We start from the raw sequence: 27,868 nt of genomic DNA, 5'->3' as shown, positions 1-27,868 counted from the left end.
TCTAACAGTAGTGTTTTCTAAATTTTTTATATTGAAAAGTGTGGATATCTTGAACACATGTTTCTACATATTATTAAATTCATCATCAATATCTCTTTACTGTAGGAGTATACTTTTCTTTTATTACTTTAAAAGTATTATTTGTTGAAAGCAAAAGAATTTCTCCTTCTTTTTTAAATTTACAGAGTCAGTATAATTTGTGAGACTTTCTCGTCTTTGACGCATGCAAAGTGTCTCGCGATAGTTACCACGATACTTTCGAGTGACGAGTTCACTGATTTCTTTCTCTCAAGAAGAAAACTTTGGATATTAATTTCAAATCGAGTTAACGACTATAATAACACGTATCTGGCATTCGATTTATATTCCTGTACTGCTCTGTTATTACCTCCTGAAAATAATCTCTTCTGAGTCATAGTTCTTAAGATCTAAGTAGTAGGGTATTGATGTACAGACGTACTGAGGCCTTAAGAAATTAAATAGATAAGACATTAGAGCATTGGGATATCGAATTATAGTAATACTGAGTAATTTAGGTACTGACACATTCAAGAATTGAGTGGTTGAACTACTAAAACACTCGGAAGTTGAAGAGCTGAAGTTTTGGAATATAAAAACGAGTTTTTTCTGGTTTTGAAGGTATCAGAGCGTTAAATAATCGCAGTTCTGAAATTTTCATGAGTTGGAGAGTTGGAATATTAGAGTACTGGTGTAGCAAACTATCGAAATATGAGGGTGTGAGAGTAATGCGTTAGCTATTGAGATTTTTAGCCGATAGGGAGCTGAAGCATTGAGATATTGAGACATCAAACTACCATTATATAAGGGTGTCGAATTATTGGATCGTGAGACTGCTCCACTACTTTAATATTACTGTGTTACGTATATAGTTGGATCGTTGGCGCGTTTAAGTGGAAAAAACTGATACACGTGTTCTATCAGTGAATTCATCGACCTTTTAAAGAATACTTTCAAATTCTTCGAGAATGCGCAAGAATTGCCTCCATAAACGTGACGTAATATGCGTTTCGTCGAAACAAAGTAGCAGTCTACGTAGAGAAACCATTAAAATACCTTGATCGAACGTGTACGTACCCGGTAGAGTATGAGATTCAATCTTCGCAAAAGGCAAACCTCCTACGAAAAGAATTCGATTTACTTATAGACTAGCAATGCCTTCTAGACCGATTGTTCTACTAATTACACGGTTACCCTGTAAGTAAGCTGCTTACTTTTAAAAAATACCAACGCGTGCAATTCAATTCCACGGTGTGACTTTCTTTCCATCGACGAGTCAATCAATCTTTCTTAAGCTACACGCAACCATCCCTGTTCCTCTCACTTTTCCTCGTATCCCCTTTACGTCATTTTCCAGCAGTATTTTCCTCTACGTAACGCACAAACATTTTCTCCGATCGATAGAAGGTTCTATTATGTACCAATAGAAAATTTCAAGGAGTGGCCAGGAACGCACACTTGCACCGCGTCACGTATTTCAACCGCGATGGTTTATATCGAAGAAGCGAATTGCATACCGGTCATTGCGCGCACGTGACACGCAGATCGACTACGATTTCTCCTCGGATGATTTTACCGTACAGGATTCACGAGATACGCATTATTCAAGGTCCGCATTGATTTTCAAACACGCCTTAGGAATATGATTATCTCGTTCTTCAACCGTTATGTTTCTCTAATGAACCGCACGTGCTTGAATCGCGTGCGGCGGACATTCTTTAGATCACGTGTAACGGGAATCCATTAAGTATATTTTCATCGTGATCGTAGAGTGAATTGAAAGTCGTCGTACACGTGATCGATTAGCTACCTGATTCGTTGATTACAAATTTATTGCTCCCTTTTCATCTGCAAATGCTTTTTGCGTAAAAAATATTTGTTACAGTTATCTAGGACTCACGCGTCTTTCGTTTAGTGCAAGATATTTGGAACTAACCAAAATTTGAGAATATTCGAAGCTAGAACGAAGCTAACTTTTATGAAATAGATATAATATTTGTTTACTTTTTGTACATTATTGAGTTGTCCAGAAAATTCGTGTCAATTTTTAAGAAAAATTCAGAGGCACGTTTGAATTTTGATATATATTTATCGAATTACATAGGCTCCATTTTGTTCCACAACCTTTCCACCTTTTAAGGAATGTATACATGTTATTTGTTTTTAACTCAATTTGACATGTATATCTTTATATATATTCAAACCTGTACCATGGACTTTCCAGACAGCTCAATATAGGAGAGGTCTCGAAAAAAATTAAGCGTGGCTTACGCAGGCTATGCGTTTTAAAAATCACATTTAAATAAGTTTTGATACCAGTAAAGAAACTTTAAACTTTTTAAACTCTTTAAACAAAACATTTCGATAATTGGAAACTATAAAACTTCTAATTAAATTCTCACAATATGAAAGCTCAATATTTTTCTTTAAACCTCTATATTTCCAATACCCCTAGGATCACGTAATTTAAATTACATTATTACAAGTATTTCAATCAAATTTCACCAAATATCGAAATTTCTTAATATGTCCAGTCATCGAGCTTCCGTCGCCAGATTCACCCGAGCTCGAGCAATTCCACCGCCCACAGAACCGCGAGCATCAGGCTGTTCTGAAACAATCATAGCTTGCACCGCGAGCGCGACCGTAACCTCGAAGTCGCGCGTTGAGCTAACCGCCGCATAACCAAACAATCACCCGGGGGGTGTTTGGCGAAATTCAATATCGCTGGTCAGCAATCGCGAGCGTCACGATTCCAATAGATACTTGGAATCACTCTAGGAATACCTGGAGGGCGAACGACTAACGAGAAACGCGTTTCCCCGTCATCCGACCGACCGTTTAAAGAAACCGACTCTTCGTGCGCATTTACATCGAAATACGAAACGGGGAATCCCCGCGGGTAGGCGTTTTCGCGGGGAAAAAAGAAAGAAGTGGGACAGGAAGTGAGAGCCAGCGGTGTCTATTAAAAGATCCGTTGAATATTAATGCGAGATGACGTATTCCGGTACGTCCTGGATCGCGGTCGGGCGATTAACGAAGCGATTATTAAAATATGCAGAACGTCGTCCTAATTAGCCCAGCAACGAAACCGGGAAGGCGTTTCGTTCGCCTACCCGACGATCCTGCCCACCCTCTTTTTCAGCCCCCACGGCGAGGACACTCCGAGCAACTTTCTCGCGATGCAATTTCCTCGTATTATCGCGCTCGATTACGCGGCAGCGATGTCCACTGAAAATTCCGAATTTCTGACTAGTTCACGGTCGGATTAATCGCGCTGGAAGCTGGAAGAGGAGATAATTGAATGGTTAATGAGCGGCGCGACCGAACAGCCTGGCGATGGGATCGAGCGAATGCTCGTTGAAATGTGTGTCATCTGGCGGAAAGAAATTATTTTGCTGAATTGGGAAATATTTTTGGGAAATCTATACTGATACTCTCGAAACGGTTATTTTGTTATTATCGATTTTTTAACACTTTGCACTCGGAACCATTCCGTTACAGAATGTATTCATGTATTACATAACGTAACTTATAAAGCATGTAATTTACTGCAACGATACTTGAACTTGTATGAATCTTTCAACTTTGAGGAACGGTGTGAAACAGTCGTAGATATCCATTGATAGATTCTAATTTTAAGTTGCAATCTTAGACTTCCTTGTTTATCGTCACAAATTCCACCATGATAATTCCCAATATAGCGATTTTTAGTTCTGATTTAATATTTGATGAGAAAAAAACACTTTTAATTCTCAAAATTATCAGCACAAAATTATCTTGAAATTTCTAGTCGCTCGTATTTAAGAAAAAAATGTTCAAAGTTGAAAGGATTAATCACTTCCTGACCTTTAATCACGTGCTTCATTCTTGTAAACTTTGTAATTTCAAAAGTATTGAACAAAATTTGTGTATTGCCTATAGCCCAAGGAAAAATACCTTTGCAATTACGAAAAACGTAACAATTACTTCAACGTTATGCATTGTTAAGAGAATTAGAATAGAAGCCCGTTCGGTCTACTAGTACAATACTTTTATTCAAATTCAATTTCCACTGCTGTTTTTTTGCGACTGATAGTACGATTCTTTATTTAAATTCAATGGCCACGGCTGCTTTTTTACGCCAGATAAAAAATCCTGTGCGACCCGGTCGCTAAAATAAAGCGAGTAGAAGAGAACTCATGGTAGAGGACAAGGTATACAAGGAAACCTCTGATCGAAACGAGAACCTCTCTGTTGGCATGTATTCTTTCGTTGGCACAAAAGCCGGCGTTGGTTAACCCACGAAGGACAAACATTTGTCCAGCCCCTATTTTTACACGATATTTTTTCCGTCGTCAGTGGCCTCTATAGCGAGCGAAGAGCACGGTTCGGTAAGCCGATCTTAGGAGTCTTCGTAACAACCGATAATTCATTTTGTTATTATATAAAAGTACTCGAAGCTCACGGAAAAGTGAAATTATCGTGCACTTTGCGTAACGTTCGACATTAATAAAGACCAACATGACAGTTCGTAACTCGAACTGGGTACTTCGAGGCAAACGAGGAGAAATTCGATGATCGATCTCCGAAAATATCTCATTGACATTGCGCAACCCGATGATAGCCTTTACAACTTTGTAAGTTTAACGTTTGAGGAAGTTATAAAGTGCCTTTAAAATTACACAAAGTACGGAACAAATTATTCGTGCATTTATCACAACTATCCAAATAAACGACTTCGATCGTCAACATTGGATTCTCTTCGAGAGATGACTGAACACTTTAATAGTAAGTTTATAATGTCCTATTGATTAGTTATGTGACCATGTGTCGTCAACAAATATTATGTTTAAATCATTATTTATGTAAGGTGGTGAAACTGTTGCGTTAAGAGTAGGAATAGCATAAAGTAGAAAGACAGTAATCTCTATCTCAACAAAACAGTGTCAGGATTTTTAATCTTTGAAATGATTCCTCCTACAAACCTTTTGGTCACTTCAAAAGATATAACACATCACGAGTTCTGATTGAAACAACGTATTACCCTCACCAAAACCTAAGTCAAAAAACTGTAACAACGAAGGTCAATATTTGTGCCGAACTCCGCAAACCAATTTATTTTAATGCGTACCCTGGCACGCCACGTTACGTATGCCGTTTGAGTTTCCTAATTTTGGCATGCCACGGATACCCCCGTTCGTCGGCGTTGTTCTACAACTGTTAAAAAGAGAGGAAAAAAAGTAATCGAAGTTTCTGGTTGCCCACGTTATTGCCAGTTGCTCCACCGACGCTAAAAGTATATTCGAGAAACCCGCCGGATTCGAGGCGATATTATTTATGTCATAGAGCGGCGTTGGAATCACGTTCGTTTTACAGTCTATATAATTCGAACTTTCCGTTAAGTTACTCATTTCCATAGGCGTGTTTTATCGCCGGGAACATTAAAACTTTCGCCCTTAGCGAGAATTATGCCGCGAAATAACGGTTCGAAAGACTACGGCCAAAAGTGCGCCGCGAACGTGCCTTTAATAATGGAATTTTCACTTGCCGCGACGTTTCGTCCTTCCTCGAGGGCGGTACGGCTGGACAATTCCGGATTGTTGTACTTTTTACACCCAATGTGAACATATAAGTGTTTATTGGTATTTAAAAGCAACGAAATTTAGTGTTTTCGATCCTTGTGTTTTTGGGCGTACATACAAACTTTTGAAGATCGATTCAATTAAATTTTTGAGTATAATATTGTTGCTAATTATTTCTTTATACTATAATGCTTCATTAATATATTAAAGATTACTCGCTACCAGAAAATTTAAAAAAGGAAATAAGAGGTTCAGAATAGAATTAAGAACACGAAATGGAAAGGTGAGTTTGAAAAAATAAAAGTAATGTAATGAATCGGAATGATTAGAATATTTTAATTAAGACAGTTTGAATACGACAGTTGAAGAATGAAAATGGGAATATTAACGTTCAGAAATGAGGAAAGCGCAGCTGTAATATACATATTAAAGTGAAGCAGAAGTTCGTGCGTTTTTTATGTTGTTTCAGTTTGTGAAATTTTTGGAAGTTATTAAAATTACTTTATATGCAAGCGTTTTAATTATTAGCTACCTTAATTTATTGATTGTTTAATTTTGTTTCGTTTTAGTAAAATCATGGAAAACTTTGAGATTCGAGTACTTTTATGTCACTAATGGAAGCAAAAGTTTAAAGCTACTAAAGCAGCAAAGAAAGTATGATATTCAGTAGGTTTAAACTCTTGATTCGAGTAGTGACGTTAAAGTACTTAAATCTCAAAATTTTCCATGATTTTACTAAAACGAAAGAAGAACGGTCAATAAATTAGTAGTGTAGTTAATAATTAAATATGAAAAAACTTTTCAAAAGCTACAAAATGATATATAAATCTTGCGTATAAAGTAATTTTAATGACTTCAAAAAATTGCACAAAATGAAACAACGTAAAAAATGCACGAACTTTTGGTTCACCCTGACATTATAATAAGAAAGGGGAGTCAAAATGTAATACTTGGAATAGATTCATTAAATGCAGTTTGATTTCAAACTAAATTAACAAGCAGGCCTAAAGTATGTAACTAGAGCTCGATGTGAAAATGTGGAAGAAAAGAATAGGTTTCTTTTTTTCTCCTTATGCGCGCGGACTCTTCCGCGTTGCATAACGCGCGAGAAACGTCGCCGTGCCGCGCTGCGTTCGGATGTAACTGTATTTTTTTCGGGTAGTCGTCGATTACGAGCGGAGAAATCTATTACGTCTACGATTAGAGGGATAATGCGAATAACCAGGAGATTAGAAACGCAAACAACAGAAGTCACGGCTGTTAACTGCGTCTTGGAGAAACTCACGCGTTTTCGTTCTTTCGACACTAATAGAAAAGAACCGCTTGCGGGAAATCGTGTTTGGAATGGCACTAGGTGGAAGTTAGGGTATCCGTGTCGCAAAATTTAAAATAATTGCGTGAGATTGAATGTTTTGTTTGGAGGAATTTGAGTTTAAACTTTAACATCAGTCAGAATTCATATTATCAGTCAACGACAGAGTTAATCAAAGTTTATACTTTCTTAATACGATCTATTTCTACATCCAGAGTTCTATCATCCATTGCTTTATCGATTAACTCAATCAAGAATGAAAAATAATAAAATTACCGTTTGTCTATCAGTATTAGTCTATTATTTAGTTTTATACATTTTAAACATGACTGAATACACGTAGTCGAAACTTAATTAAATTTTTTACAATATAGACTGAATGAACTCCATTTATTTTTACATGAGCAAACTTCCCTTGACGAATATGAATGAAAATTTCTACATTTAATAAAATTGTAATATTTTCACGAATGAATTTTGCATCAACATTATTGGCTTTGATGGAATAGTAACGGTGTGGAGAGAACTGAATGCTGCAACAAATATTTAAATTTCTCTTTCTATTTCCAACTTTCTCAATAATTCACGTTATATTAAATGGTCGTGTGACGAACGGTATTTTTCAAATAATTTTAACGATGCGCCAGTCGACAATATCGACACGTTACGAGTAATGAAAATATGCCAGACTACTTTGATAAACATGACGTATAGCGTGCACTCTATCGAAGCATGACTGCTCTTTGTACCTAACAGAGTATCATCGTGATGCCTTTGTTAAATACGCGCAGATCCAACAGTTTTTTTAAATCAATTTTCTTAAAGAGGAAAAACGGCTTATCCTCTTATACTAGAATAGTATTCTACTTTCAGTATATTTCAAGAATGAACTTTTATACAAGTTTGGCTTTAAAAATTTGTATTCCCTAAAGAATTTTTCCTGGGAGTTTTTAATTCTATTCAATAATAAAATAGTATTATTAAAACATTCTTGCTACTTGGCATGGATATAAAACTGCATCGCTCCAATGAAAAATTCAACAAAATGTTTCCATATTAATTTCAACAGAATATTGAATAAATAACTTGAGTTTCAAAGTTACTCTCGACTTTTTAATTTCCATTTTCGTTGTCCAACTTGCCAACTTCTTGACAAGCATTCTAAAAGTATTATAATAAAATACTACAAGAAATATTCGTTTATTCCACTATGTAAAATGGTTCCTATTTTTTCTTTTATTTTTTTAAAGCTTTCAGACCGTAACTGAAAAACTCTGTGTCAAAATACTAACGTTCGACTTAACAGTTTGAACGGTAATTTGACTCTAAAGATAGCATTATTCAAACTAAGCGAGTCCAAACTTATCTCTTTGAAGTTAGATGGATTAAAAAAACTATCCCACCTATTGCTTAGCTTTACTATTTTATCAAAATTTTTTATTCATGTAGCAGTACTATGAACTAACGCTAAAAGTACAATAAGTGGAATCAGAAATGTGTACAAGTCGAAACGCGTTAGCAAGTTATTGACAGTGTTCTTCTGTGCAGCTTGAATTTTCTTTTTATTTTACAATCGTGTGCCTCAAAAAATTAAATTACATAGCCATAATTCATTTCTTTCAACAATCAGTTTCTACGACAATAGACTACCTCATAATTCACGTTACGTTTAATTAACATTCGATTCACGTTATCCTTGTTTATTTTTCAACAGACGACTGTCCGAACTGCGTGGACGAGCACAGCAACACCTTGGCCGCCTCGAGATGGACGATGCCGCTGCTGAAGCTCGGAGAGAAGAGATACTACCTGGGGATCTTCTTCAAGGTACAACACCTGCCAGTTACTTTGATTTATCTAGCTGTCCCGCCGATACGACCCCCCGGACTTTATCAAATTATTTCCAAGCTCGTAACTTTCCGGCTCACCGTCTCCGACACTTTACGGTGCATCGAATGCCAGACCAGCCTGTTATCGATCTACTCACTTGGCTGTGCGAGCATCCCCTGCACGCTGTGTATAAACGCGAGAAAGAACGCAGGAAAGTGATCTCGTCGATCGCGACCGAGGGCCCCCCGAGGTAGCTTCCTCGCGGAGAAGTAAAATTCAGATCGGATCGACAGTCTATCGCGTCGACGAAACCTCCATTCGTCGTTTGATAGCCAATTTTGTGACGAAGAGGCATATAAATCTTCGACAACGCGCAGCGTGTTTCATTGCCGAGGGAACTTGGATTCAGTAATGGAAAACAGAGTTCGTATACGGTTGACGTAGAAGATAACTTGGCAAATAATTTTAATAAAATGGTACATTATGTTTTATTGGTGGATAAACTACTTTAAAAATCCATCTTATTTCTAGACTGGAAAAAGTGATCATCAAAAATCATGATACGATAGTTCTAGTTGAACAAAATTTGATTTTATATATTCTTCAACGTTTTTATTAACACTACGGTACATGATCATTTTGACACATTCCAAATTTCACAAAGTCATATAGAAACAAACATTCATTTTTGTTCAAGACTCCTAATAACTTTAAGTAAATAAACCTAATTAATTTTAGTAAAAACTTCACTTGTTAAAGCATTACTTCAATAATAGAAATCTCCGACTGATTCCGCAAACATTTTTTTTTTCGCCACGAAACAATGTTTTCGACTAAAGTTTGCATACACCGAGAGCTTGGGCTCCGAGCCAAGTAAGAAAATAATACCAAAGACGGATCGCACGAGTAGGTATTTAAATGAAGAAGTAAACTTTTGTTATAACACGAATCTGTGTAGACGAAAATGTATAATAACGGAATATCTCGACGGGGCATTGTTTGATTGCGAAACAAAAGGGGGATTCCGAACAATGTTCGTCTTGGTTGATCCGATTACAATGAGGATCGAGACGAACAACGCCAACGGGTGGCTCTTATGAAACCGCTTACTTATCGTTCGAAGGAACGCTTGACGTCATTTCCACCCACCTTCGAAAGAGATCGTTGCAAGGCCGTGGACCGGACACACTATTGCAAAATCCGTCTTAATAATGCGGTTCCGTTGCTCGCGAGTCGAGGAAAGTGGGTAACTCGCAGCGAAGAGAGAGTTGTCGGATCGATTTATCTGAATTGATCGCCATTTTAGGCGAAGACGATCGAAAACACGGGACCACGATTTGGAAAGGCGTTAGAGGATCGTTTGAAATTTTATTTGCCAGTGATTTCGTGATTGGGCGATAGAAAACTTTGAGGATCTAGGTTAGTGAAACGCGCACTAAAAGTGGGTGACACGTTTCAACAGGTAAAATTGAATTTTTTTCGTATTGGGTATTTTTTTACTATTGTATATGAAAGTAGATATATGTTGCTGTCTATTTGGACATATTCTCAAGTTTGTATTTATATACATACTTGTATGAATTTTGACTGATCAAGTTTGGTATATTGACCAAATTAAAGGTTCAACACTTATATTAAATAAACTTGGCTTGTCTACACTGTGAATATAAAACTAATTTATCTGTTACTGAATACGATTTAATAAAATCATACAAAATTAATGTAAGTAGAACATGATTCAGTAAAACAATGTTGAATTAATTAGCCAGAAGAAATGGACATGGGTAAACTCTTATATTATTTAAACTATGCTTGTCTATACTGTGAATATAAAATTAATTTATCTGTTACTGAATACAATTTAATAAAATCACACAAAATTAATGTAAGTAAAATATGATTCAGTAAAACAATGTTGAATTAATTAGCCAGGAGAAATGGATTTATTGGTAGTGTCACACTGTTTTACGTTTTGGTGGAAATACGCAGTTTGAACTAAATGTGCATGTCTAATAAACGGGTCAAGAGCGCTTCTGAAAATTGATCGTCGTTGGAGGGCAAATGTGGCACGGTGTTCCTATTTTAACACGTTCGATACTTTCCAGAATTAACAACTTTTGACACGACCTTACAAAACTTTGATTCAACTTAAAAAATTCTAGAAAAATAACAGTGAAATCAGGTGACCTAAACAATGCGTTGCCGCTGGTATAAAACATTTATATAAAAACGATAACAAACTGAAGATTTTTCTTCTAACGCAATGATCGCCACGCGATGTATCAATGAAGGACATTAACATTTCCGTTAGATTGGCGTCATTCTAACAGGTATGACGCCACGTTTTTCCTTTTAAGGCATGACATTCAAATGTGAGTTACGATATGAAGTAATCCGATGAATGTTTAAAAGCATAGCCTTTGCACTACATGCACGCTTTCGCTATACATGATTCCATTGCGTTCGTCAAAGTAAAATTACTGCGAGATAGAAACGAAAACATAAATTTACCTTCATTAAATGGAGTATATTAATTCTTGATTTTATATTGCAAATAGACACCTCACAGAAAAATGTTCGTCCAGAGTAAGTTCTACGATCAAAGTGAAACATATAATGAGGAAACCGAAAATGGCCACTGGGACACTTTTGCAAATTCCATTTGCCAGACTCGCGTATGGATATACGTTTGATTTTAAGCGAGCAGTGGGCCCGCATTCCGCGGAGAAGTGAGCATTACGCTCGACGGGGACAGGACACGAGTAATATTAGAAATATTTCAATGGCACAGCGCCGCGAAATATGCAAATGCAACGCAGGCCCCCGTTTCTTTACGCTCGCCCTATCGCGCGTAAAATATACGGGAATGCTTGTTGCGCGGTCATTTGCCAACTGTAATGGAGCACCCTGTCTAGTTTATATACCTTTATGCCTCCATTTTGGAGCTATTTCGCGGTAGAACATCCGGCGCTCTTTCTCTCGCGATGATACACGAACGCGAAAGAGATATCACTGTAACGAAGGACGAACGGTAACGATGCAAAAAGCTAACTGCCTTTGGTAAGGATGAATTGTTCGTTGTGGAAACAGTCAGATTTCTCGCTTCTTCTATATCGCATATGAAACTTTCATCATTACAGGACCGTTACGATGAAAAATTTAATACAAAGTAAATAAAAGGATTCCCATAAAGAGCTTTAGGATTTTTTTTTTTAATAGGAAAATACGCTTGTCAGCGTGGTCGTTATGGATATTTAAACGTCAGCTTTCACGTTTAATTGTAATCGTACTCTAAATATGTTTAAATCGGATACATTTCGATCCTTCGTGTTGTATTTATGAACAAAATCATAAATCTGGTTTTGCAAAGCACTTTAATTTTCACTAAAACCTCAATATATTTCAATGTTTCAATTCAAAATGAATGATAATTCCATACTTGTAATCGTGGAATATGTATGTTCTGTGTTAAAGTACACCAACAAATGTGCATTAGCTTTCATAAAAATAAACACAGTTGGAAATGTAAGTTAAAACCACAAGAGAGCCACGATGCAGTGACCGAAATGTTGTTGTTCGTTTGAATTATTAAGATTCTGATTGCACAATTAAAATCGAAGAATTCTTTCGTTTATTTCAAATAATATTATCCTAATTATAATAATAATATTATCCTAATTATAATAATAATATTATCCTAATTATAATAATAATATTATCCTAATTATAATAATAATATAATAATAATATTATAATTAGGGTTGACCAAAATTAAGACTCTTTGATAATTAGTTACTACACGCGTATGTTGATAATTTGCATATATTCCCCTAGTTGTTCGTCTAGCATCGTTAGAATTAGTAATAGCCGAGCAAACACCGTAGGCTGGTGTAGACATACTGGATATACAACTACGCAACGCTTGTGGATCAATTATGGCGCCTCACTAGTCCAAACAGAGGTGCCAGAACCACTAGAGGTCGAACCAGGGATCCTTGACACCTAGTGTCCTAACTAGGGAACCTAGACCCATTAGAGGTACAATTAAAGATGGTATACGGAAGTCCAATTAGAGGCCTATGATCCCCTAATGGCCCAGCTAAGGAACCATTAGAAGTGCAATTAAAGCTGCTGTAATCCTAACGAAGGAACCATAAAATGGTCATTGGTTCACAATCAACTCTGATCTCTATTGTTGACGGCCACCAATCATCATTAAATTGAAGAATGAAAATCGATCGCTCTAAAGTCGCGGAGACGTGAAACAAAAATAAGTTCAACGAATCGGAAAGGATAAAGTATGCTATCGCGAAATGTAAAACAGGCTTAAATACGCGATTTCTATTTTATTGCGGGCAACGTAAAGAGTCATTACGTGAAAGAACTTGGACGCACGGATACGCGATCGCGAATAATTCTTTTCACGTTCATCGATTGCCATGGGTAATTTGCTGGACAGAACGAGTGCCCTCGATGCCCTACCCTCCCATAAAGAACCGCCATTTTCGCCGCGTTCGACTCGGGATAGTAATTTACGAATAAACTCGCTAGTGGTATTAAAACATGAATTAAAGGGGTATTCGATTAATCGAACACTTTATATTCCCCTGAAACCATTGCCTTTATCGTAGTCATTTTTATGGGAAGCGAAAAGAATACAAATTTTGAGAAAAGCTAGATCCCGAAGGATCTTCTATATTGAAAAAGGATTGTGTAAACATTTAAAATTAAAAAAATTAGTTATATTGTAATTTTACATGGTAATAAAAATCTCATGTAAATTCTATTGTGTGTCTACTACAGTATTTATGTTTGGACAGTTTCTTTGAATAATTAAGAATAGACCATCTGAAACATCAACACAGTTCTGCAATTTTGAAAATAACATCTGTTTCAGATTTTATGTCAATTTTGATGCATTTAAAGGGATGCTAAGTATCTTTAACAAAATAAAATAATTGTTTACCCTTGATGTTACAGATTCTCCATTTCTTAATTAGACGACAAAATATTAAATGATTACATTTAATATTTTACACACCAAAGATAAAGAATAAATAGTGCATTCTTGTAATTAAACAAAATTATTGCCTTCTTATGCTACAAATGTGAGCATCCTTACATATAACATTTCTTTTACTTGCATACACCCTTTTATACAAAAAATGTCTTTTAATTTCTTAGAAATGATCGTTTCCCTTTCAACATTGAATATGTTTGCTTGCGACACGATGGTATAACAGAGACAAAGAAAGATTTTGACACGCCTCTACTATAGTATCCGTACGAATCGATCGAAGATGGAACACCTTGCATAACTACTCTCCTCGATAGCAGTGAATCGTAGGGCTGTCGATATTTTTTACACACGGTAAGGCCGTTGCGAGGGTGCCAAAGATCCGTTGCGTCATAAATTTGCGTGCGACGCCACGGGTTGGTCGAATGCGATTTTCGTGTCGATTCGGAGGAATGCTCTCTACAGTGGTAGGTGGACTCGAGGCACCAACGCGTTTCATCTCCGTAACAGGAGGAAAACAGAAAAAACGGGGAATGGAGGAGACGAAAAATCGCGTGTGACCCGGGAAGAATGCAAATAAAGTGCAATAAATAGAGCGTTGGTACAATTGCATTGATGTTCCTCGAAATCCATCTACCTACACCTCCTACCTTTGCACTGTTCTTGTGATTCGATCGTGCAACGATATTTTGCTGATTAATGCAGAGTATTTTATCTCATACTCTTCCCGTCGTAGTTTAAAATTTGATTAGTTAATTTTTAGTAATTTTTGTACAGTCACAAAAATCAGAATGTCTGTCGATCGATTAAAAGATTAAAATATGTGTGTAACGAAATTTAAATATTCTCATATTTTCTGTCTGTGCTAAATAGTCACGTCATCCGAAAATTGAGTCGTTATCATCACTGAAATGAATGAATGAATGAATGAATGAAGTCACGTCATCCGAAAATTGAGTCGTTATCATCACTGAAATGCGCATATTAAACTCGTATGACGTTCGACCGAAACTCCTAATTCGATATTCGCGTACGTTGCCCGCCGAATACCTAATTGAAGGGTAACTTTTCATCGTCTCCCGCGAAGCTCAAACGTTGAACGCGGTCGGCAACAAAAACTTTAAGAATAATTAGATTAGAATAATTTAGAAAATTATCTGTCCCTCGTGTTTTATTAATAGACGGCCGCTGAACGCGCAGGGGCAAAGTGCAACACCCTGCACGTATATTTATAAACAAGGGTAAAATCCGTCGACGTTTACACGCGGTAACGATAGCAATAAAAACGTTTACAGTGGAAAAGAGAGAAGGAAACAGAAACCACAGAGGACAGGAACTGCGATGACTTTAAAATTTACATTTCAAGCTGCTTGACTGAAATTTGATTATTTCTTTAATCCTTTGCACTCGGGTGTTCCCTCTGAGGGAACATCGTCAGTCTGGGAAACTTTGTCAGAGATTAAGCAGGATAAACCTACGCAAAATCTTAAAAAAAAATGATTGTTTTTTTGAAGCTTTCTATTCAAATAGCAGGAAAAGATAAGGTGCTATTTAGAAAACAGGCAATACGGAACATTCGTGTCAGAAAAGTAGACGAATAAGCACACTCCGTATGAAATGGTGTAATTTAAGAAGATATATGACCAACGCTAAGACTGTTGCTTAAAAGAACGAAACATTAAATGAATATCAGTAACTATGGTTGAAAGAACGTTTTCTCTCTCTTCGTCAATATTACTGCTCTTCTATTGTGTTTATTTTCCTTTCTTTAGTGTTTCTTATATTATATTCTTGCTGAAGTCATTTAGGAATGAGGCATTCTTAATATGATCTATTTTCTCATCCAGAATTCTATCACCCATTGCTCTATCGTTTAATGTTAGATGTCAACACAGCTCCTGTTTACACATTTTGCAATAATATACCTCGAAGTGCAAAGGGTTAATTTTTTCTCTCGTGTTCCAGGCGAACTGGTACAGGGCGTCCCAGTACTGTCGGTACCACGGAATGCATCTGGCGAGCATAGCTTCGCAAGAAGAAAACGACAGGCTGGAAAAGCACATTAAAGACTTTGGCCTCGGACACGAGCACTTCTGGACCTCTGGCACGGATCAAGCCGAAGAGGGCACTTTCTTCTGGATGGCCAACGGCAGGCCTATCACATTCGAAAATTGGAACGTCGGAGAACCCAATAATTTCAGGTAAAATCGGCCACAAAACTATCCTAACGATCCCATTACTCGTCAAAATATAAAAGAGGATTTCAACGTACGACAACACGCAAATTAGTGATGCCATGGGAGACGCGGTTACGTTGCTTTCAGCATTTCTCTGTGGTATCACTAATTGGTGTGCTCGCGGTGCACTGAAACCATCGCGGTGCTCTGATATAGCATCTAAAATGAAATACTACAAGATTAAATCAACAGTTTGGAAAACTGTCAAATGTGGTGCGTGCTCATTGAGAACTGTTGTCGTTTTGTTCTAGTTGAATTAGGTATCAATATACAATTTGGTGGTTTGAAATTACAAGTGGAGATTTTTAAAATGTGAACATAATATTGATCTGCGTGATGAAAACGGTTATTCATCTATTCGGAATAATAAAGGTCGTTATCTTACACAATAAGTATGTCTAATATTAATTCCAGTTTATAACACTGTTAACAATTGCAAGTACAATTGAAGGTAATCAATGTTTATTATTCTATATATATATTAATGATCACTCCGTTTAATAATACAATTTCATGTTCCTATTGTAAAGGGTAGTTATTGCGTGTAACTACCGTCAATCCCACAAGTATTCGTACCTTTTATGTCTATTGAAGACACTCGTCTAAATTGATTAATAGGTTTGATGTTTCCAAATAAATATTTTATTATAAATATATACATACGTGAAGTATATCTATAAACATATTTATAATGAATCATTTAGTTGGAAACATCAAACCTGGTATTTAATTTAAACTTTCTTCAGAGAGGATACGAATACTTATGAGACTGACAATATATCCGAAACACTTCAAAACGAATTTATCCAAATGACTGAATCAGTTACGTATAGAAACGAAACCATACCACTTGTAGATTATCATTGTTTCCAATTTCATGGCTTCAAGCAAAGAAAACATTCGAAATATTATAAGACAGGCCCATATGCTTCGTTACAATTGCATGAATCGCGCAGGTCGAGAATATTTGTAATAAATGTTCGCATACCTAATATCGTGGACCATTTCTAACGTAATTCATCCTCCGTGCTCCAGATACGAGAACGGCGAGGAGGAACACTGTCTGGAATTGTGGAACAGAGACGGCAAGGGACTGAAGTGGAACGACAGCCCTTGCAGCTTCGAAACGTTCTTCGTATGTGAAGTGCAATGATCGATAGGGCCGGTACATCGACGATCGAAAAACGGATTCGAGAGTCATCGAGCCGCGGGCGATTCGATCCACGATGCATCCAGTTACCTGCGCGTCATACACGAAGGTCTCGACCGCTGGAAGACGTCCACGTAGCGCCGCGACGCTTCGCCATCGATTTCCCTTTGTTTCTGTGGGACCCCGGAAGAGACCGGATGAAAAGTGACTATGTGCGCGCAATCGTGTTCTCGTGTGTTTCACGGCCGACCGGCGTGTAACGCCGAGATTGAGTTTAACCGATCGACGATGGATCGAAAGTCTCGCGACAGGACAATGCGCGCGCAGCGATCTATCGATTTAGAAACGTTCGCGAATTCGAGCCTGTGCTTCGTCTTCGTCCTCGAGTAGCGTGATCCTCCGAGCGGATGTTTTTCACCTGGAAACAGAAAAATGATGCTGGTGTAGTCGATACAGAGCCGCTCCGTGGACAAGACGCGCCTTCGCGCGAAGTCAGATTTTATTCTGTAAAACAGAATTCGTGTATTAAAATGGAATTAATTATAAAAGATTGTTGTTTAGGATAAATGTAAGATATAGGTGTAAGTATTTGAAAATAGAGAATTTACAAAAGAACGATTATTATGCAATATCAGATTGGATTTAAATATGTACGATATGTCATTTATTAGATATTTAGTGTCTTAGTTTTAAGTGCGACAAAACTCTTAATTAGATCTTTTATATCTAGAGTATTCATAATGTTATTTTCTATTGATATTATTGATAAACCTATGCAGTACTATGCACCTAAACACCAGCACGGAGCGGCCCTCACTGTATGTTTTTTTTTAGGAAAAATTTACTTGTTATAAATTATAAATTGATCTATTTTTAGAGAGCTGAGACAAATTGTAATGAATACTAAATTTCAAAAAGCTCTAAGATAAATATATTGACAAATAATATTGAAAATCTTCACAACTCAAAGGCTAATCATTAACAGAATGTAGCTACTAATGAAGGGTATTATATAATTGCTTTTATCAATGTTTATTTTAAAAGAGAGTTGCCACATCTTCCATTAAGCAAAATCCAAGAATCTTCCATTTAACTTGATATTTAAAATATATACGTCAGGTAAAAGAGTAAAAAATATCATTTAATTGTCCACAGAATTTAATATTCAAATACTCCATTGTATTGTTATAATTAATACGAAACTTGTTTTAAATATATTTTTCAGTAATAAAACCTTCAAGTATTTCTCTAAAATCTCGACTTTCATGCAACTGATGTATGAACGCTTCGCAATCCCGAATGCACTGTTTTCATTTATGATAAGATGATAAATAGCCTTGCTCCAAACAGCATACAAACAACTTACACGTCTCTCATCTTTCATGGTAGAAAACATAGAAATAATGTACGAATAAATGTGAATCGTAAAAAAGTTAAACTATGCATGGACAATTAAATACTCGAGTGGAACAACGTTGTGTATTGCACTTTTACCAACTTGGTAAAACTTCTTCTTTCTTTACTTTTAACAAATAAACTAATTATTAATATTGTTTTCTCCTATATTTGATATGGAACGTTATAAAACATCTAAAGGATGTAACATTGCCTTAGCCATTCATTCAATTATGTAAACTCTCTTCAAGCATTTAGGAAGAAAGAGAAGTTTCCCGCGCATTGTTTATATTAATTAAAAATTCAGCAAGAGTTCGGAGAACAGAGTTTGCTGAAGTTTGCATATAAAATGTGTAAGCTGATTGAAAATAATTAAGCTTGTCATTTTTTCTAAACACCAGTTCATATCAAATGGAAAACTCTGCTCGAGGATTCACGCAGTTAGAATATATACGTTACTTCTTCTCCGGAAGAGAGTCAATATTGTATAAATGTTATCGATAACGGCTCTAGTAAGAACAAAGATAGTTTTGTAACCAAGAAAAAACAAAGAAGTCACGGAATCTTGTCGATTGCTAGAGTAGCAGCGTACACTTTTCTTCTACAAAAACCGAGTGCTCTATCGATTCACAAAGTTTCGGATTATCCGTTACATCTTTTTTTTTTCATCTTTTTGTTATAAAAAAATCTCGTTGTAAGCACAGAGGAAAGCGAGGAGAAATCAAAACACCTTTTCCGTAAAGTTATGTGCAGATTAACGGCGATTTAACCGAATAACATAAACCTAACGTTAATTTCTAATTACTCAGAACTAAGAGTGTTGCGATTTCAAAAAAATTTATGTTGTATCACATCTAATTAGCGGCATGTATGAAAGATTACATCGCACTGTAACTGAAATTCGCTCGATCGGAATTTGCGTAAATAAATTCTACGCCTTTTTTAGTTTGTCCAACGACGAAGAAAAAAGAAACCTGAACGCTGAGAACAGTGCTGTACATGGCATTATTTAGTGCTATACAATAAAATCCAAGTTATATTTGAATATTTTATGATACTCTTCATGTTGTTTTTTTTATTTAGAACCTTCATTACGTGTAAGAATTGTCGTTGTTTGAATGGTAGATTTGAAACGTTAGAGGGTTCTGTTATCTGAATATAAATTACTGGACAAAATTAGCGGCAGACTTCTTTAAATGCTCATAATTATGAGAATTTTCAATCATCATCGATTTCGGTAAAACTTCGTGAGGAATAGTCTTCAAGTGTCTTCTGGGTGTGTGCAAAGTTGCATTGGCGAGGGTTGATGTGAAGGTGTTGATTCACCCCTTTAAAGAGGGGGAGGGGCGCGTCAAAAAACGTCACTTCTAAAGGTGCCAGAGGTGTCGGAAGGGGTTGAAAAAATTAAACAAAAATTTAGGGCGACTCTCCTTGATGCGCTGATACTGGATCAGTAGAACATTTCTCTATAAAATGAATTAACACACCAACCAATGCTCAAACCAAAAGGATTAGTAGATGTTCCTAAAAAAGGGTATCATTACAAACCCAATTAAAATTGGGAAGGGCTTTTTTTATTGTATTCCCAGCTGGTCATATAAATGTAAAAGATGGAATTCGCTTCACACGTTTGACAAACTCAAAATAACGAACAATCTCCATTCACCAAATACTCGATGATGAAAAGTCCCATTTGCTGCTACACGCTCAAATTCATGAATGAAAATTCGCTATAACAATTGTACAGAACTTTGATTTTTCCGCCTCGTCACTTTCTCCAAACTGTGTGTATAGTCCACTTAAAAAAAAAAATTAAAAGGAAACGTACATTTTTGATAAAATGTCTAGATTTGCAATATCCCTTCAGAGGATGTCAAAATGTGAAGCCATATTATCGCAGCAATGAACGTAAGTAGAAGTGAATTTCCAATTATCAGGATGAAATTGAAACCAGGACAAGTATTCTCGTTTCAGAGCCAATCAATCGGTCTACGGTTACACGTTTCGGCAATTCAAAACAAGAATCCGTGTTCCGAATAGGAAGGGTGCTTCATTTCTCGCGGCCACCGACGTCGAAGCGTCGGGACGTGCACGAGCATCAGGACGCCGCGATGCGTTTGCTGAAAAAGGCAGAAGGACCAATAATAAAACGAAAAATCAAGCAGAAAAAAAAACCGCGCTACTGAAATGAAAGTTGCTCTGCCGGAACGTTGTATTCCCATAACGAATCTTTCCGGTCGACGTGACCAATTCTTCGTCGTTTCAACGTTCTTCCATCCCTGCTCATGTCCGCCTCTTCCGCATCCTCTGTACAGGATTGACAGAACCAATTAGTGGTTCCGTCGATTTTTCGCCATTTCTGGAAAACAACAATACCCCGGAGAGGTAGCGAGTCGGTAAAACGAGAATGAATGGCGGTGAAACGACTGTAAAAATGGAAGAGGATGGGATTTGGGTAATGAAAATGAAATCGATGGCCACACGGGGATTACGTCACTTACGATTTTCTGAATCGTTTGAACTCGTCTCTTCCTTAGTTTCAGATGAATAAAACCAGGAGAGATTTCATTGGCAGAATTAAAATTGAAGTACGGAGACAAAATGCTTGAAAAGAAATGTTTGACTTAGAAATGTGTCCTGGAACGTGTGGACACTTTGATTGATACCACTAGCATTTTACAATGTTTTGTAAAATACAATTCACTTTGGTTATATCAATATACTCTTGTGATTGAAGATTTAAGGGGTTAGTCGCAGTCAGGAAGAGGAAAAACGACATTTCTTTGTGATTTTTTTTGTTAGTTATTAAATAATAATTTGCATAAGTAACAATTAAGTATATTATAAAGCATGTTTTAAAGAACTAAAAAAACATTTTTTGTTTTAAGAAAAGTTAATTTATATCGTCATAACAGCCGATGACGTAGACGATGATTTAAAAACATAGGTTTGCGGTGAGCAAGATTTCTCTACACTGGTTTAGCTGAAAACAAAAACAAAGGTAGATTTCGAAAATATATTAGTCTAGCGGGTCCCTGATCGAAGGATTTTGGAAAAAATTAATTTAAAACAAAATGACGTACATTTGAAGTTGATTTTCAATTTTTTCACTAAAATTAAGCGATTCAATACTGAATAAAAAAAAAAAAAGTATACAAGAAAATAAAAAATCCTTCGATCAGGGACCCGTTAGTCTAATATACTTTCTAAATCTGCCTTTAGTTTTGTTTTCAGGTGCACCAGTTTATAGACCAAATGGCCACCCACAGGCCATCGCCTGTTATGACGAAATGAATTAACCTTTCTTTAAAACAAAAATTCTTTTATAGTTCTTTAAGACATACTTTGTAATATGTATATGTACATTTCATTAATAAAAATTATTTTTTAATACCGTAAAAAAACACACACACAAGAAATTGTCCGTTTCGATTTTCTTGACTGCGACTAACCCCTTAAGAGTCTTTTTATCGTCAACGACAATATACGATCATTTGACTTGATTATATTTTCACACGTCATTAAAGAAAATGATAACGATTGAAAATCGCGAAGAATTTATTTGTTCTTTTGTCTTCTCTCAAAATTGTTGTACAATCTGTCTTACTGAAATCACGTCATTTCTAAAGCTGTTACTTTCAATTGTAATAACACTAAACTTCTCTCTAGATTCAGCATTATCCAGTTTTCAAATCCCGCTATTTATTTACCGTCTTACAGAAACGGTACTCGTAGCGCCATCTAACGACTGCGTTCTAATGTAAAGCAATTGATTATCGCTAAATTACAGAATTAATCTTTCATGTCAATATTTCAGTTGGTATAATACCGACACTCGTCATGGAACTAATTTTCAATTTCATGGTTCAACCCTGGTTCGATTTATCCATCTGTAGATAAGTTACTGCGTTGATATGTTTTCAGACAAGACTGAAAAATTGTTTCCTCGAAAGCCTATCTATACTTACATATGTATTCTATGACGTACACATTTTGCACATGCCTTAGTTTACATTTGTCATATCCCGATTGTTGACAAAAATGTGCACATGATCTCGAATTAATTTTGTTTCGTAGTGTCGATTTCTTTTCGTTCAAGGTTTGCGAATGAACTTTAGTACAATTCTGTGCATTTCTTCTTTACATTTCCGATCTACTATAACCTATTGTTTAATTTATATTTGATTCTTTCAAAGAAAACTATTGATGAATATATATTTTTCGTGAATTTTCGTTTATTTTGAGTTTACTCTTTAATGAATAGTTACTGTTAGTTAGATGCTAAGTTTTAGAAATTAGTAGGTAACTTTAAGAAAAAGTATATGTTTAGATTTTCTTTGAGTCGGTTAAGTATCATGCGCAACATGAGTATTTTTACTCAATGTTTAAATCCTTTAACCGGTACCATCACTTGGGAGGAAAAGGATGAAAATTATGATTATCATCAAGAAGTTGCAAGATCGGCCTTTGCTGATATGTTGCATGATCACGAAAGAGTTAGTACTATATATTCAGTTTATTTTAAAACTATTTTTTACTGTTTGAATGTTTGCAAAACTAAGCTATTTAATTGGGGTGGTAGAATGAAAAATACTACATTGCTCTTAAAACTGCGGTTGAAAGAAAGCATCAAATTGGAGAAGAAGCTAATGTACTTGATATAGGAACTGGTACTGGTTTATTGTCAATGATGGCTGCTAAATGTGGTGCAGATAGTGTAACAGCATGTGAGGTGAATAGTTTCTTTGCAAAAATTGTTATATACATTATAAATTTGAAATTTGGACAAGTTGGAAACTCTAAGATTAATTTTAGGCTTTCACACCAATGGCTAAATGTGCCATAAAAATAATAGAAGAAAATGGTTTTAAAGATAAAATCAAATTAATACAAAAACGTTCAACAAAAATGATTGTGGGAAAAGATGGTGATATGGAAAAAAAAGCAAACATTTTAGTTACCGAAGTGTTTGATACTGAACTTATTGGGGAAGGGGCACTCTCTACATTCCGTCATGCTCTTGACTATCTCCTTGAAGTATAAATGTTACTTTTTAATTCATACACCGATATATAATTATGGTACACTACAATAGGTTCTTTTGTTAGGAGGATAGTATTGTAGTACCACATAGTGCTACAATCTGGGTACAAGTTATTGAGAGTCCTGCTGTACATGCGTGGAATACTACACAACCAATTCAATATAAAAACAGGTGTTTGTTAAATACCCCACATAGTGTAAAATCCTGTTTTGGAGCAGCTGCAGTACATGACATACAATTAACACAATTTCCCTGTAATGCATTTAGACCTTTATTACCACCTCAGGCTATATTTAGGTAAATATATGTGTCATAAATTGCAATAATTTGCTAAAAATATGGTACAACTATCATAAAATACAATCTCAACACTTTAGGTTTGATTTCTCTGGTAAAACTCCTCTTCTATACAATGAAAAAGTATGTTTGCATGCAAAACCAACTTCAAATGGTACTGCACATGCTATTTTCATGTGGTGGGATTTAAATATGGATATAGATAATCAGGTAATAAAATATGGAAAAATATTCCTAAGTTTATTACTAAACAGTCTTTGTATAGGTTTTGTTAAGTTGTGCACCAGTGTGGGAACACCCAGATGCAAAAAAATTACAAGATGAAGGTATAAGTCTTACAGAAATAGCAGATTTAATTCCTTGGAGAGATCACTGGATGCAAGCTATTTACTACTTACCTACAGAAACTTCAGTCATTGCTGACACTGAAATTAGTTTGATTGGATATCATGATGAATACTCTCTATGGTTCCAGTTGATAAATGATTCAATGTATGCTGAGCTAATTTAAACGTTCTATGTATTTTATTTTTTTCTTCAGACTATTTGATATAGTTATTTATTTATAGAACTAAAACATCAGATTGTGAAAGACCTGTCTGCAGTTGTGGAGTTCATGTAGCATACTGTAGGACACGTATAGGGCAATTAAATGATGAAAAACGAAATGAAAAATATATTAAAGCACTGGAGAAGAAGGTTACATTAGACACAGTTTGTTTATGTTTGTCAGATGGTTGTTTATTAAGCCTTGCAGCTATTAAGTTAGGCGCGAAAAAAGTATTTATTTTAGAGACAAATTTTCTATCCAGAAAAAGTACAGAAATGTTTATAAAAGCAAATGAACTCATAGGAAGGGTACAAATCATTGAATCAATAGATGATTTACCTCCAGAAGACACAATTAATTTAATTTTCGGCGAACCATACTTTATTACTTCTATTGTACCATGGGAAAATCTGTATTACTGGTATCTCTCTTCAAAATATTCATCTCAAATAGAAAGGATTCCAATTGCAGCAACAATAATGGGTGTTGTAGTTGAATTTAAAGATTTGCATAAGATACGTGCACCACTTGGAATTTGTGAAGGTTTCGATTTATCTGTATTCGATAAACTTGTTCAGGTGAGTCAATATATTAAAAATATACAATGAAGATATTAATATTTTCAATATTTTAAAGGCATCAAGTGAGAAAAGTGATAGTCCAATAGAAGCTCAACCGCTATGGGAATATCCTGCTAAAGCATTAAGTTTACCTTTTGTTATTGAGAAATTTGATTTAACACAAAATGCAAATGACTACAAAAATATAAACACTTCAAATACCATTCCTATTTTACAGTAAGAATCTTTAAAATTCGATATTAACGACTACCATAAATTAATATTTATTGTTTTTTTGTATTTTCTTTGATTAATTTAGAAATGGATCCTGTAATGGGGTGGCTTTATGGGTTGATTGGCATTTGGATTCTGAGATTACAGTGTCATCAGGACCTAATGCAGAAATACAGCCTGGTAAACGGATATCATGGGATCCGTTTACAAGACAAGGTGTACATTTATTTAGAGAAATAACAAATGTTACACAACAAAATGTTCTTCAATGGTCATTCGCCTTTATGCCACAACATGGAAATATGAAATTTGATTTTCATATATTGACCAAAACTATGAAATAACGTGACGTAATATTTATAAAAATATGTGTCTTTAAATTAAAGACGATGCTTATTTATGTAATTTGTTTATCTTTACGAACTACTGTCCCTGTACATGTTTATCAAAATTAAACATATGTTATAGAACGAATCTCATAATATCTATAATTAGTACTTTATCTATTATTTTAAACTATTAGACAGAAAATGTTACGTAGATTCTTCAGGTAGCATACGTAACTGCTTAGCTAATCTCCGTCCTATAAGTTTGGGATAAGCGTTTTGTTTAATTAAAAATTCCTTACTCTGATGAGTTACAGCCCCGTTTTCTAATTGAAACCTGAAGTTTCCATACTTATTAATTCTGTGAATTATATTTTTAATTTGAGGTATCCTAAACTGACCTGCATAGATAATGTAGGGGTCCAAGCATTTTATCTTTCAATTCTGAATCACCTTCCAGAATAGAAAGTGCAATTGCACCAGTTTCAAGTGTGGACAAGCAACCTTCAGTTGGTTGTGTTCTAATAACATATTCACTTGTTGGAACACCAACTAATTTACAAGCTCGTAAATTAGAAAGTGCTGGACTTGAATGATATATTGCCTGTCAACAACAGTCATATTTTCATCAACTTAACAATTGCCTAAAGTACTATATGAACTACCTTTGCTTGTGGCCAAGTTCCATCTAACAATATAAGATTATAAGGCTTTTGTCCATCTCTACCAATTGGATTTAATTGATCAAGTGCTACAGCATCAGGAGATGGATACAGTAATACAGTATTTTTATCATTTAAAATTTCTGTTAGTCCATCATGTTTATGTAATGGAAATTTCTTTCCCCTAAAGTCAATTTTATAATACCATCGGTCCTGTTGTTTTCCCATTATTTATAATACTTTAAACAACTCACCTGAAAATTGCACACTTGCCAGGTTCCAGACCTAATGCAAGCATAGGTGCAGTTCGCAAACAACGTTTTGCTTCAGCTGGATGCTGTAAAATTATTATTCTCGATGAAGGATTCACAGGATGCTTTGGTAATCCTGGACACCAACATACTGGCACTGGTCTTCTATAAAAATATAGTAACGAAGTATTAATTTCAAGATATCTATAAATGCACACGTTTCAATGATCACGTTAAATAAAATAAGAAAGTCGAAATAATTATAACCTAACAATATCCATGTGTAGACTTACTTGCATTGCGAACATTTATCTCTCGCTTCTGGAGGATCAGCAAGTATTTCCGATAGTTCTTGCCACACAGTTTCTTCATTCATTATAAAATCGAATTACGAAAATAAAAAAAGTGTCAAATAGAACAATTGGTTGATAGAAGTACAGGCATAATTAATAGTATCGGTTAGCATTCAAACTCTAACAACAATATGTAAGCATTTATGCCTGTGAAAGGTACTGTGGATAAAAAGTAAACTACATTTCCGATATTAAATATACGCAGAAAGAAGAGAGAAAATAAACAAATCACATTCTATAATTGTATTTTTGTTGCAAGGTATATTTTAATATTTCTATTCCATCGAATAACTGAAACTTGAATTTCCCGCTTTTAATCGAATCGACAGTCGACAATTCGATTGCTCACTTTTTAAATTTGGCGCATTTTTGTCAATCTGTTTACGCCTTTGATGCGTTTAGATACTGTTACATTACAGAAGTTTGTAATAAAATTTGTTCTTCAAAATAATAAAAATCTAGCATTCCCGCCAAATTCGATTACTTTTGACTTTCACCGCTAGTAGCGCTGAGATCTTCTTCTGCTTACAATCGATAATGTTCGTTGTGACATCAGAATACTGTAGAATGGTAAAAGGGTTTCTCTGAGTCGATAACGTTGAACGCTTTAAATGTAAGATGAAATCTGTAAAAAGGTTATACCATAACTGCATTTCGAGCAGTTTGGGGACATGGTTAGCAGAGTGCGCACTTTGTCCCCCACATTGTGGGGTTTGTGTCTCATCTTACTATCTATAGGGTGTTTCTGAATTATGAGTAGGACTTCAGGGGTTATTAAACCATTCAAATTATTTTGATAAAGCACATGTATTTCTCAAGTGTTTTCAGGTAATATATCGAGTACCTCGTAGCGTAATTCATTGTTTATTAATGCCTTTATTCTGATCAGTGAATTATTTCATTTGCCAGAGATCAGAATGACAATATGCATGATGACAGTTTAGTAACATTTCAATTGGACATAAGTCAGTAGGCATAAACTACTGTAACGATAGTAGAATTAATTCAACAATTAAATCTCATCCTCACATTAAAAGAAAAGGGAGTTTATTGCTTGTAATATTAATA

General features: G+C 35.5%; 4 protein-coding genes across 6 annotated transcripts in view; 2 read left to right on the top strand and 2 right to left on the bottom strand.

Moving 5' to 3' along the window:
* The window catches only part of LOC128894572 (low affinity immunoglobulin epsilon Fc receptor-like), a 192,614-nt gene extending 175,071 nt beyond the window's left edge, over positions 1-17,543 (top strand). The window contains exons 5-7 of the mRNA XM_054156407.1: positions 8,609-8,721; positions 15,707-15,942; positions 17,014-17,543. Of these exons, the coding sequence (XP_054012382.1) occupies positions 8,609-8,721; positions 15,707-15,942; positions 17,014-17,131 (467 nt within the window). The 3' untranslated portion in view covers positions 17,132-17,543. The remainder of the gene's footprint in view (positions 1-8,608; positions 8,722-15,706; positions 15,943-17,013) is intronic.
* The window catches only part of LOC128894563 (dipeptidase 1-like), a 756,062-nt gene that overhangs the window by 477,989 nt on the left and 250,205 nt on the right, over positions 1-27,868 (bottom strand). The window lies entirely within an intron of this gene.
* Positions 22,507-25,682, top strand: LOC128894550 (protein arginine N-methyltransferase 7). Of its 2 annotated transcripts, XM_054156369.1 has the most exons (10): positions 22,514-22,622; positions 22,854-23,019; positions 23,106-23,255; positions 23,339-23,560; positions 23,632-23,864; positions 23,945-24,074; positions 24,130-24,356; positions 24,434-24,992; positions 25,051-25,211; positions 25,294-25,682. In XM_054156369.1, the coding sequence occupies exons 2-10, from the start codon at positions 22,879-22,881 to the stop codon at positions 25,550-25,552; spliced, it is 2,082 nt and encodes a 693-aa protein (XP_054012344.1). In that variant the 5' UTR covers positions 22,514-22,622; positions 22,854-22,878; the 3' UTR covers positions 25,553-25,682. The 2 variants fall into 2 exon arrangements, with proteins under 2 accessions (XP_054012343.1, XP_054012344.1); XM_054156368.1 differs by having other exon boundaries at positions 22,507-23,019.
* On the bottom strand, positions 25,468-27,004 carry LOC128894577 (tRNA-uridine aminocarboxypropyltransferase 2). Its single transcript, XM_054156413.1, has 5 exons — positions 26,741-27,004; positions 26,451-26,612; positions 26,200-26,380; positions 25,936-26,138; positions 25,468-25,871 (listed from the first exon to the last, which is right to left on the bottom strand). The coding sequence occupies exons 1-5, from the start codon at positions 26,821-26,823 to the stop codon at positions 25,742-25,744; spliced, it is 759 nt and encodes a 252-aa protein (XP_054012388.1). The 5' UTR covers positions 26,824-27,004; the 3' UTR covers positions 25,468-25,741.

This window comes from Hylaeus anthracinus, unplaced genomic scaffold, assembly GCF_026225885.1.
Source record: "Hylaeus anthracinus isolate JK02 unplaced genomic scaffold, UHH_iyHylAnth1.0_haploid 4, whole genome shotgun sequence".
In the NCBI taxonomy this organism is placed as follows: Eukaryota; Metazoa; Arthropoda; class Insecta; order Hymenoptera; family Colletidae; genus Hylaeus; species Hylaeus anthracinus.
The sequence above is the reverse complement of the archived record's forward strand: the minus strand, read 5'-3'. Positions and strand labels throughout refer to the sequence as shown.